Here is a 13,374-nt window from a genome sequence, read left to right as displayed (position 1 = left end):
TCTTGGTTCATTATGATCAGTGAGAAAACAATCGTTCTGCCCTGGAAACCGTGTCTGAGTTCGCTTTAAAGAGAACGATACTGTGGAAACCAGAGGACAGAAGTAGATCGCGGTTTAGAAGCGGCATCGTCAGTGCGGGCGGTCTTCTCTGAAATCTCTGTGCGGAGAGCACGCGCCAGGCTTATCCTCTGACCTGCACAGTCGTAGCTGATAAAGTAGGAAGTATTTCCCCCAAAAAATATCTCTAAAGCCCTTTTCGAACAGGACTAGTTTTTCAAACGACGTTTGAGTTAGAATTTTTTACAGTTACGTCTGTGAAACAGAAATTTCGACCCCCTGTAAAACTAGTCCCGTCCGAATAGGGCTTAATTGTAGGCATAGTGTGAAAGTTGACTTCTCTTTAATATTTAATGGCGACTCACAAACTCGTCGGTGCATACTGCCACCTGATCTTTTGGAGGGTGGAACTACACAATTGTCCCAGAGAACGGAGCACAAAAAAAAACAATGTGAACGCTGAGCAGTGGGGGAGGGGGGGAATAGTACGGATCAAACATGCCTCATGTGAAAACAGCTTTGAGTTATCAGTGTGTTGCTAGCATTATCTGATGCCATGCGGTTTGGAGACCTGATTAGCAGTCTTGGGTTCTCTCTCCCTGCCGGACCCCTGGTGTGATGGACTGGGGTGCACTGTGTGTTCTGGTGCCTTTCTGTCGAAGCCAGCCTTGACTTTTTTTTTGGTGGATTTTTCTTAGTTGTCTTTTACTTGGGGTCGGACCGGACAGGTTCAGGATTCTGTCATCAGTTTCCTGGTATATAATTAATAATTAATGTTAATGTATTAATGTTGTTATTTACACAAAGAAAATATATTTCTCCATAGGTTAACTGTCAATATATTAAATTATTTAGTGTTCTTATTGGTAAATGTAAAAGATTTAATAATATTAACACTCCTTGTTGCTACATTAACTGATACTAACTAATAATTAACAGAAAGAAAGATACTAATATACAAAAAATATATTCACAATATACTTTATCGGAATAATATATTGTTTTAAAATTACAATATATTTAAAATACATAAGGAATTGCCATTTTTCATATATTGTGAAATATTTTAATGTATGTAATTTTATATTCAACAATATACTTCATAATATATTAAATTTAATTGAATATATCTATTTATTTATATATTTTTTACAATATGCTTATATGTTAATGTAGTTAGAACAAAAAGTTTCAATAATGTTTCAATAAAACAATTATAAGTATAAATATAATGTTTTTTGTATCATAGCATATATATATATATATATATATATATATATATATATATATAGAGAGAGAGAGAGAGAGAGAGAGAAATTCAATAGCAATATATTAATAAATATAAGCACTAGTAGCACCACTAGTAGCACACAATATATTGCCATATTTTTTTTTCTGTAAGTTTATAGCTGATCATTGTATGGTGTCTTTATACTTTTGGCCATCACTTTCCATCACAACATGACATCTGACAAAGTGTAGTGTCAATTTGAGAAGTTTCAAAACGAACTGATAACTCTCTCTCAATCACAAACACACACATATGGCACACAGTATTTTTTGTAAGTGTAAGTGTTTAGCTCTTGACTCCAGGCTCCGGAATAAAGAAAATGGCACTGCAGCCTTAAATACACTCATTATCATAAATCTGACATTCATTAACACTAGAGAAAGCAGAGGAAGCAGAGAAACAGCAGAATAGAGAAAGTTAGAACTCTAGGAGATGAGGAGGAGATGAGAATGGCTTATTTTTTTAAAACTTACCTGATTATAAACATGTATAAGTAAAAGTCATGACATGGGTTGTTGATAAAAGTGAAGCCCTAGCTCAGTTTCAGTTTATTAAAGATGTTTATGTATTTATGAGACAGCTGAACACAAGCAGGCTCTGTAGAGAATCACTTCATTGTAGGGAAGCAGGTGTACCCAAGTACCACATACTCGAATACAACAAAAAAGTTTATTCCTATTGTTTTACAGGTTAAAAATACATGAAATGTAATTAAAATAATAATGCATTTTTACATCCCTCTCTGAAAGTATCAGCCTCTTTCTCTGCCACACACACCGTTTTTACAACATGCGAGCGTGCCAATGTGGTGGTTGTTTGCAAGCGTCAGAAGCGGAGCGATGCCAACAGATGTTGGTTTAGGGTTGTGTGAGCAACACGTTTGATCTGCCAGAACATTGTTCTCTCTCGCTCTCTCTCTCTCTCGCTCTATTTTGCTGTTTCTCTGTTTCCTCTGCTTTCTCTAGTGTTAATGAATGTCAGCTTTATGATAATGAGTGTATTTAAGGCTTCAGTGCCGTTTTCTTCATTCCGGAGCCTGGAGTCAAGAGCAAAACACTTACACTTACAAAAAACACTGTGTGCCATATGTGTGTGTTTGTGATTGAGAGAGAGAGTTATCAGTTTGTTTTGAAACTTCTCAAATTGACACCACACTTTGTCAGATTCTGGTCACAAATATCGAGCTATAGCTTATGCTGCTGATTATCAGGACTTGGGATCTCGCAGCATTTCCTGTGAACAAACCTGCTGTCAGATAGTCAGATTGTAAGATGGCAGACGGCAACAGCTTGGCTTTGGTCACGTTTCACTCTTTCCTGTGCAAGTTACGAAATATACAAAATGTTCAAAAGCATGATATTTTTATAATTATGATGAGATGATAGAAGATAAGATTTATTACTCTCTGGTTAAATCCAGCTGTAAATTTGCTCAAATATCCTCAAGTGTCACTAGGAAGTCTGTGAGACTGGCATCAACTAGGCGCTCTCTGTCACACATGTTAGACAAAAGGTGTCTAATCCCAGGGTTCGAATAACAAACGCTATTTTAAAAGGTGGCTGCCAACTAGTGTGTATATAAAAATCGCATCATCATTTCCTGATGTTAAAACTCTTTGGTGCAGGCATGTTTGAAGTTTCAACATCAACATTACGATCTTTAGACCAGGCCCAGTGGAAGCCGTACTCCGTATAATAGCCGAAGTTCTTCATGATTTAGGACAACATATCTATTAATGATTTAGAGTGACTTGGTCACAGTAATGCAGAACATCCTGGAGAACGATAATGCCTGGTTCTTAGAAGTCAAGGAAAGGTTGAAGAAGCGGCTGTCAGATCCACGCTGCAGAAAAGCATCTGTCATATAATCCAGAGCAGTGCGATTTTATGGATTTTGCAATGAAATCTTTGCAATAAAGTCTTTTTGTTGTTCCATATGATTTTTTTTAAATTTTTTTTACAAATTTCTTCAAAACATAGTATGGATTTTGGTGAAAATAGACGCCTCTTGCATCTCCTTGCAAACTGGTTTGGTGATACACTTTGTGATACACTTTGTCTTCTTCTTTTGGAGTTTATGTGTGGTTGCTGCTATACTACCACCTACAGGACTGGAGTGTGGTGCAGAAGATTCTCAGGAAAAATAAAGATTATTATTTGTATGAGTCAAGACATTTAAACAATTAAAAACACAAAAAGTTTGTGTTTTAATTTTAATACAAGAGATACTACTTTAATATCTATAAAAAATATAGCTACTTAAGACAATCAGACAATGAACATTGGTTTTATGGAATCAAATCAGATCATGAGTTTTCCTATGATTCACAACTCAAATAGCATGAGCGATGTTCATAGCTGTCATCTGACGGGTGGAGTTACCTAGTGAGTGAGTAGAAATTTGAACACTAAATCAGTAGAAGAAAGAAAAGAAATTGTCCACTCGTCTGCCACTCTTAAACGCTCCAAATCTGCGCTCCGGGATCTCCCAGCCCGGTTCTCATTGCTGATTTCATTATTTTCAGTTACTTTACCAGGCTTAGAGCTAGACTCTCCATTTTAAGAGTCATGTTAGATACTTCATTTTCTATGGGAGTATAGATTAAAGTGTTCCAGGCACACTGTGTCAGATCGTTTGTTACGAATGGAAAATCGCTCTTAAGGTGATGTCATCGCATGGCAACGTCAGTCATGATGAAAGTCTGACTACACAGTGAGTGTAAAGAAATGACAAGACAGGGCTGAGAGAAGAACCTGAGAGTACAAACCAAAAAGAGAAATAGAGACAAATATTATACTACAAAAGAAAATAAGGATTGAGATTGAGAAACAGCGTTACTTGGTCACAGTTCTGACTTACAAACCAGTTCTATTATGGGAGCACGTTTGTAAGTTGGATTTGTTTGTAAGTCAGACAGTGAGTCTTAAACACCTTTGACACAAATATACATACAATGTACCAGACTGTAGACATTTTAAACATTCACTTACACACTGAAAATATTGTATATAATTGTAAAATTTGGTAACTGGTGCACTGCAGTGTTTACAATACACATGATCTACTTCTGCGATTTGTTCGCATCTACGAATGTCCATAGATCCGCGGTCTGTTCGTATGTCCTGTATATAAAATGATGCTAGAGCCACCATTAACCATTAACTCCTCAGTAACCAGCTGTGTTTTCCTGATCTGAAACACATGATAATTGTATTCCACATTATTTAATGCAGCAGGTTCATCAGAGATGATTGTCTGTCTCTGGACCGCCCTGTTATGATAGCATTTAACATGCTTAATATTATTATCTTGCAATCTTAGGCACATCCGCTTAGCTGAGAGGTTAGAGAGTAAATTAATGTCAAGCATACAGCATGCGGGGAAAGATATTTTTTAAGTTAGAAAGCATTTTAACCTGCAGTCAGAGTTCTGTGAGCTTAACAGTTCTGTGCATGTCTAGTCTGTGACAAATTGCTTTTAATAGCAGTTCAGACCAGAGCATGCACGGCACGAGTGGCAGTCGCTGTAATTAAAAGTGCTATTTGTGCACATCCATTGTCTTTTTTAATTTGCCGCACCAGAAGACATTCTCCTCCACTAGGCCGCATGATATTGTGTAACTGGGAATATTCCATGTGTCCAGACTGGTTAGTAGAGCTTTCTTTGGTTGTGTGCCCACAGGCAAGGTGGCGGTGAAGAAGGAGGACTTGCAGAAGTATCATGGGAAAGACACCTGGTTCCAGCTGCAGCCGGTCAGCGCAGACTCTGAAGTGCAGGTCAGTAACTTCTCCTCCTCCCTCCTCTCACCTACTCCAATTGTATTCCCCGAGCATGGTCCGAAACATCGCCAACGTCTTACAGCCTCCTCCTCTAACTAATGCTGCACTTTATTGATTTCTTTGCAATATTTAATAAAGTCATGCAACTAAATTGATTATGCGATTTAACCAGTCTTTTTTTGCTGAATCAATTCAGTGAATCAGTTATTATTATTATTTTTTAAATTTAGAATTGATTTACACTTTAATTTTTTACAAAAAAATAAAGAAACGTTTACAAATGATTTAGGTAAGCTTTTTTCAAATGGTCTAAAAATTGATGATTGCTTTGAGAACAAATAGAGTATAGTCGACCCCCGAAATTCACAGTTGCGTTTCTACAAATTGTAAAAGAACAATTTCAAACTCAGATTAATACAATTAATACATTACCCTTTAAAAAAACTGAATGTAAAGATAAACCGGTATACTGTACAGTACTGTACACTGTACCGCTGTGTCTCCTGCAGTGCTAGAATGTAAAATACAGATGTTACCCCTCTATATGTATTGTAATTCATGCAAGCGTGTTTTCTTTAGTATCAGTACTGTAGGGTAAATACGCTTTGAGTTCTCTCTACAGTATTGAAACATTTATACTATATTTTTTTTTTATCGAAATTTAGCTAAATTTACATTAATATTTTTTTACTACATTTGTAAATTATATTGTTCTTAATAGTTTAGTGTCAAAATGCATGAAAAGTTATATATATATATATATATACATATATATATATATATATTGCCAGAATATTTGTGGTTAACACTTATTAGTTTGTTCTAAGTTAAATCTTAATTCCTAGTTAAATACGCGAACGACAGAGGCCGAGAACTTTAAACTGCGACTTTGCTGGGGGTCAACTGTATATAATTATACTGTAGGTCCATGAGGGATGTGAATAGACAGTAACAGCACTAGGGCGTTTAACTATATGTGTCACTCCACGCCCCTGGGGTTCTACAGTCTTTAATCACAGCACAGAGGGGAAAGTACTTAACAGTCAGTCAGGTGTCTCATAAAGATCATTCCAGCTAGGCCAGAGCGAACCTTACCTCTGCTAAAGAGGAGAAGTTTATTTAATGTTATCAGTCTCGGGAAATCACCAATTTACAAACAGCACCTCATATTAGAGCCGTCATAAAGGATTTACAGATCATAAGTAGCTTGTAAGTAAATAAGTAGTAGTATTCTCAATATCCACTGGTCAGAAGAGATTATTGGACATTTTGGACACCCTCAGAATTGCTTTACAATGTAGAATGAAAAAAAAAAACTGAAAAATAAAAGTGTGTCCAAATTTTGACCGGTAGTGTACATATGTATGTACATATAAAAACAATTAATGACTCAAATTACACCGTATTTTAATGTTTATTTAATACTTTATAAAAAAAGAGTTTTTATTCATTCAAAACCTGGAAGAATTACAAAGCAGACATTAAACATTAGTGCTATTGAATCAAACAAATTTATTTATAATTCATTGCTATAATATTTATTAATCGTGTTGTATAATATTAGTATATATAATAGTATTAGAGAACTAGCGTTAAAAATGTGTGCAGCTCTAAGTGTCCAGTCCAGCAGGTCAGAGGATCAGATTGTGGGTTTCAGGTCCTGCTTAAGGGCTCAATGTGATCCTTAAACACACTAGCCCTTAAACTGTCCCAGATAAATAAGGTGAATACTTATAGAGGGGGGCGGTCAGTGAGACGAAGGCAGACATCAGGCTAGCTGTGTAAAAAAAAGTGCTTGTAGCGCTCAATCATTTAAAACAGTAAATTAACATAGATACAGAACAGATCAGACGTTGAACGCTGCTCCCGTTTGAGTGATCAGACAACGGCTAGGAGCGACCGCAAGAATGAGTCATACTCAGACATTTCCTCACTCCGAATCTGTTAAAGACTGCACCTTGTCTTCATGTGCGTGTGTGCAGTGTAGAGGGGATTTAACAAACCTAAAGGATATTTGCCACGAACTGGACTTAAAAAAAAAAAAAATGAGATTAGCGTCTGTGAGATAAGTTCAGCACCCCGCAAACTCGAAGGCATCCTGACTCGGTTCAAAGAAATGTTCCACACACAGATGCATTCTCTTTCTCTTTCTCTCTCTCAGACGGAAAGAAACATCTGTATTATTCAGAGGGCTGGATTTGCCCTAAAGCGGATCTCCAGTAACACAGCCGTATTCATTCGTGACTGTGAAAAAAGGAAGTGTGTGTGAGAGAAAGAGAAAGAGAGAGAGGGGAATGGGCTGAAATGGAGAAGAAAAATGAAGCATCTTCGTCCAGTCATAGAGAACACATTGTTTGTGTGTGTGTGTGTGTGAGGGAGAGAAAGAAAGAGAGAGAGAGTCCCTTGACGCCTGTCACGTCTCATTTGCGTATTGATGATGTCGGCTGGAGTTTGACAGTGCATCCCTCTGAGGGTTTTCACACACACACATTTACGGATACAATTAGTACATTTAGCCGACGATATAGCAAAGTTTCGTTCTCCAAATATAATCTCAGACATAAAAAAAAAAACAGCTGTCCACAAACCTAATCTCACACTTCATTCACACCATGACGAAGCGAGTGACTCTCCACATACCTTCTCTCTCTGTCTCAAACACACACACACACATTTGCCTGGAGTCTTCTTCTTCTTCGTTCCCTCATTCACTTTTTTTTCCCCTTCTTCTTATTCGGGTGCTGTGTGTATCCATGGTAACGCCATCCCATCCTCCACAGGGAAAGGTTCACTTGGAGCTGCGTCTGAGCGAGGTCATCACGGACAGCGGAGTCGTCTGCCACAAGCTGGCAACCCGGTGAGTCAGCCAATCCCCGGTCCCCCCTGCACTCCCCATACAACCCCCCCCCCTCACCTCACCGTCAGCCAATAGCAACACTGCCAATGTCATTTACCTGACCGGTCATGTTGGAAATCCAATCCAGTTCAGAGGCGGTTTGGATTCCAAAAAGAGATGCGTTTTTTTGGGGGGAGAAATCTGACAAACGGCTCACAGCAACTCCTGCTGCATTGAATTTCCATCTCGAATATAAAAGGAACAAAGAGAACAAACCAGACGTCTCCGGCTTCATTAATTACTCTCGCTCCTTTGTTATTATAAGGCTCTGTTTGTGCTGGATGTAGAAAGATCTCAGATCTGTGAACATGTTCACCAGCTACATTGCAGAGTAGCACAAGAGTCGAATAGGTTTCGTTTTTTTGTTTTTTTATTCCCTCTGCCGTATGTTTCTACTTTTGTATTTGTATTTCTGTTGTAGTTTTGTTGTATGGCTCACAACAAAACAGCATTCTCTAGGGAGCAGCTTTCTTTCTTTCTTTTTTTTTTGTTGACTTTTTTGTCTTTGTGCACAATATCAACATCGCACAATCTAGCAGATCATTAATTAGCCCAGAAATTCTATATTTTCATGTTGGAGCATGGATTAGTCTCGTGAGAATGCGAAGATGTATGATGTTGATGCACTTCAAATATGTACAGAGCTACACCTTAAATGTTCTTTTAAGCCAAATGTACAGTGTGCACTCACTTTAAATAACCTGCTCATTCAAACACTTACTGCAAAACAGTAAAATCATGCATCCGTTGTGCAAAAATCATAATAATTCCTAATCTATTTACTTTTAAGTCTAAAATTTTCTTTAAAATCTTTAAAATTAAGCCAATTAGGTATCGTCCCCAGTGGGACCTCATAAATATATGGAGATATACCTCCCCCCATCCCCAATCCATCCTCCCACGCCCCTCCCAGCTTGGTGCTCAGCTCTGCTTGCTGTCCTCTTGGGGGTTCGCGGCTCAGCAGTAGCTTATTTACTTTTACACTGAAATGGTGCGTTTGAATAAGGAGGAAAAAAAGGGAGTTTGAGATTTTTGTAGAAAAAAAAAGCATTATCTGATGGATAGTTTAGCTGAAGATTTAACACACACTCACACAAACACACCTTCGGTAGTCCTGACACCTATGTTTACTTAAAAAAAGAAATAGTAAAATATGGGACCTTTAATGTAAATTTCAGAATGAGGAAAATCCACTGTGATCTCAGTGACTGTGACTGTAGATTGACGTTGGCGCCAGATGGGCTGGTTAGAGTATTTGAGAATCCGCCGCTCTCCTGGGATTTGATCACACAACAGTCTCTAGATTTTTTACAGAAAAAAAAAAAAAAAGCATCAAGCAGGTGACAGTTCCGTCTGTTTGATGAGAGGAATCACGTCGAAACTTTGAGGCTACGACCGTAAAAGATCTAATCAGGTTGCAGTCAGCTCAGGCCAGCTCAAACCCCACACTTGGTTTGATTCTAGACATTTTTTCAAGTGATCGCAAGAATGGGCCGTTTGTCGAGGTGTTTCTGTTGTGGTATTGTTGTGTAATGTGTTTCTTCTCTGGCAGCACCAACGGATCATTGTTGTACGTCATGTCTGAGTGTATTTATGGGTGTTACATAAACAGGCTAATCAGACTGGAAGTGCTGGGGCCATATTAACCTGTCTAAACACTCATTACACTCACACACAGCCTGTACATCTTTAACACACATGTAAAGTTAAAGAAAATACCAAAAGGTCATGAGATGATTTTTATGTGCAACAATAATAAACAATGTGTACACACACACACACACACACACACACAGTAGTGATGGAAAGTTTGGATCATTTCAGTGACTCGGTTCTTTGAATCTCGGTCATCAAAATGAACAAATCTTTTTTTCTTTTAAACAGAAATAAAATGTTACAATTTTCATAAACATGTCTACATACACACATCTTGACTCTGATTCCAGTAACGAAAATGTTACAATGCAGCTAAGGACAAATTATAATAAACAGAATGAGCAGCTCACCTCTCATATCTTCTGGTTCGAGTCGTTCATTCTTCTGTCACGTGTCTCTCATAGACGCTACGCAGTGTCACATGACAAAAGAACGAACGGCTCGGACCAGAAGACTCATGAAAAGAATCGCTCAATTACATATATATTGTAAGAGAAAGAGAGTGAGAGAAACAGAGCCATCATTACATAGAAGCAGTAAAAGTGTGTATTTCTGAGTTATTATGTGAATGAGCATGAATAATATCCGAGCGTGAATGAGAGCGAGTCAGCAGGACATGTCTTTGCGTCAGACACAGTGATGATGTCAGTCATCTTGCGAGTCTGTAAGATTCAGCGCTGAGCTCAAAAATATTAGCTTATCTATCATTTTCTGGAAATGACATGACGCAGTGAACGTTACCCGGTACTGTCTTACTCACATCTGTGCTCTTTGTTACATTTTCATGAACCAGCTTGTTAGGGTTTGACGCTTCGCTTTGATAAGTGGCTGTTGGTTTTCTCTTGTGAATAAATCAGTGCACACACTTAAACTATGAGCGAATATCACATTTCAAACTGCAATTGTAAAGACAAATTATTTAGAATTAGTTTTTTTCTTTTTTTTTTTTTTGTAAAGCCTAGTGCTCTTTGTGGCTTGTCGGTTATCATTCCTTAGAGCACTAGACTACTTTTGAGTGTTCATCACTTCCTTTATCGTGAAAGGGTAAGGTCTAAAGAAACCTTGTGAGAAAGGGAAGTGAAACCGAAACACTACATATTATCATGGCCCGATATGTAAATCCTAACAGGAGACCAACATTTAAATTTTCCGTCTAATCGTAATCGTAAATCAGACCTTACGCTGATTAGTGTTTAGTGTGATTAGTGTCGGTGGTTTTAAAAGCCATTCATTCATCGTCGTCAAATTATTTCTGACTCATTCTCATTCACACTCTAGTGTTATTCACGCTCATTTAGAAAATAATCTAGACGCACACCTTTACTGCATCAATGAAGTCAAGACGAGGCGAGCAAAAGTCGCTCTGACGCAGTTTTACCGATCAGGAATGTAAGCAAAATGTTCTTTCTGGAACCTCGTCACATCAACTTATCTTACCCCCGCGTGAAGCGAACATCTGCAGAAATAATGTGTTTATTACGACAGGAGAGAAACAATCGGATCACGCACCCCCAAAAAATAGTCAATAATGCAGCAAAAAACACGCCTCGTAAACACCTCGATTAGAACAGTCTGACCAGGATGTATTGTTAATCGGAATGAGAGGGGTTGTGTAAACCTTTAAAATATGTTCAATAGGTAAACATTAACCACATAAATGTTCCCTCCTGACGGGAATGAATATATTCTTTCTGCGGATGTTTGACTCACGTAGGAGTAGCATTAAGTGACGTGAGGAGTTTTCCAGGAAGGAAATTTTGCTTACATTCCTGATCGGTAAACTTCTGTTAGAACAACGCTCGCTCACCTGGGTTCACTTCAGATTTTCATCAGCTGGGTCTCTGGAGGAGGAGGAGGCACTGACTGATCATAGACGACTCAAGGCTTGTAACCAGTCATAGAGCAGACGGCGGGATTTATTAGAAAATAACCTCAAAGTTGAAAGAAAATACTTTTTATTTTTCTTCTGCTACATTTCTGGCAGATTAAACACTTCACAGCGGACAGAACCACTTTGCACATGTTAGAAAGATATATATAGTTTGATTAAACGGAGGTGCATTCAAACACACACGATATTGCATCAGCGTCCATGAAATGCATTAAGATGGAATCTGTAGTCAGGATGCTTTCAATCACTTGTCCGTGTAGGTGACCAGAGAACGCAGAGGACACCAATAAACAAGCGACGAACATGTGACCGTTCACACCGACCTTAACCTAAGAATGACTCTAATGCAGGGAACCTTCAGGTGCCAATCGGGTAATGTCCAGGTGTGTTGTTTTCACACCAGATGGCCTGACACACCTGGTATAAAGAGTATGTGTGGTAATGACACAGGAAAAGCAAGAACATGTTCAATAGCATGCTTACAAGATACTGCCAGAGAGAAAGAGCAGAACAAATTAAGAGAGGCGTGACGAAGATTCCCACAATATCAGCATGTTTGTGCCGGTAGACAGTCAGTCAGAGGACTTAAGGGCTTTAAGATCTTTTGTTATCATCATCACAGAGGTCAAAACCGTTCTCACTCAGGTGTGGAAAAGAGACTCTTAACTATAAAGTCAGCATTTAGATGTCTGATGCGATAGCAGGAAACTGCTCAGTTATTAACGTATTAAAGTCTAAGGTTATAATCAGATATACCTATTTAGTATCTTTATTTTCTGTCAGATAAGATAAAGAACATGCCATGTGAGAATAGTACCGTAATGAATACCGACCCGTCCTGCAGTCTGTCTTGTGTCTCAATCTAGACCAGTGTTAATTCCAGCTCTCTTTAGTCCCTCAAAACCTTCTGGGTCTGGACCGGCTGGATCAGCTTTTATTGGGGAAATGAGTGAAGAGTAATCTGATTAGTTCCAGATTGCTGCCCAGGCAACAACGTCCAAAAATACACTCAGTGACATGACTGTGCATCGTCTGCCTGTTCGAAAAAATGCCAGCATCCCTTAGATATTCCTCTCTAATTGAGTTATTAGCCAAAAAAAAAACGTTGGCTGAAAAACCAAAGTGATATGATTTACTTAGCTGATATGTGAATACAAAAACATTTCATTTATGAGTCAGATCATCGGTATTCGATAAATAAAAATGTTTTGCAATTTTGCTATTATGGGGTCACCATGTTGTCTCATGACTCCAGCTTTTTTTATGAATTTCATTTAGGGATTTTATCTTAAGTTTCAGTTGCACAATTGCTGTCTATGATTTCCGAACATTAAAAATTATATTGTCCATGTAATTTAGATTATGTCTTGTTTCAGTGGGGCTTTTAACATTAACAGAATGACTTCATACATGCATATAAACTTGAGTAACATCCAATTCTTAATCCCTAGGGTTTAATAGGATGTTGGTCCAACCTATAACAGCTTCAACTCTTCTGAGAAGGCTTTCCACAACGTTTAGTTTTAGTGTGTTTATGGGAATTTTTGACCGTTCTTCCAGAAATGCATTTGTCAGGTTCTAGGTCCAGGCCAAGTCAAGTACTTCCACACCAAAGTCACTCATCCGTGTGCTTTCCCACCTTGCTTTGTGCACTGCCATTAAGAGTTCCTTTCACTGGATGTCAGGGGCCGAGCTCAACTCCTGAAAAACAACCCCACACCAGTTCCAACATGACTGCACACCAGTGCACAAAGCAACGACCATAAAGACACGGATGAGCGACAGAACGACAAAAAAACGACAA

At 38.3% G+C, this 13,374-nt stretch overlaps 1 protein-coding gene across 1 annotated transcript in view; it reads left to right on the top strand.

The window, feature by feature from the left end:
- Window positions 1-13,374, top strand: part of rasa3 (RAS p21 protein activator 3) — a 54,391-nt gene that overhangs the window by 20,870 nt on the left and 20,147 nt on the right. Inside the window, exons 4-5 of the mRNA XM_053477113.1 lie at window positions 5,030-5,124; window positions 7,908-7,984. Of these exons, the coding sequence (XP_053333088.1) occupies window positions 5,030-5,124; window positions 7,908-7,984 (172 nt within the window). The remainder of the gene's footprint in view (window positions 1-5,029; window positions 5,125-7,907; window positions 7,985-13,374) is intronic.

The sequence above is a fragment of the Clarias gariepinus genome, chromosome 18, assembly GCF_024256425.1.
Source record: "Clarias gariepinus isolate MV-2021 ecotype Netherlands chromosome 18, CGAR_prim_01v2, whole genome shotgun sequence".
Lineage (NCBI taxonomy): Eukaryota > Metazoa > Chordata > Actinopteri > Siluriformes > Clariidae > Clarias > Clarias gariepinus.
This window is presented reverse-complemented; position numbering and strand designations above follow the sequence as displayed.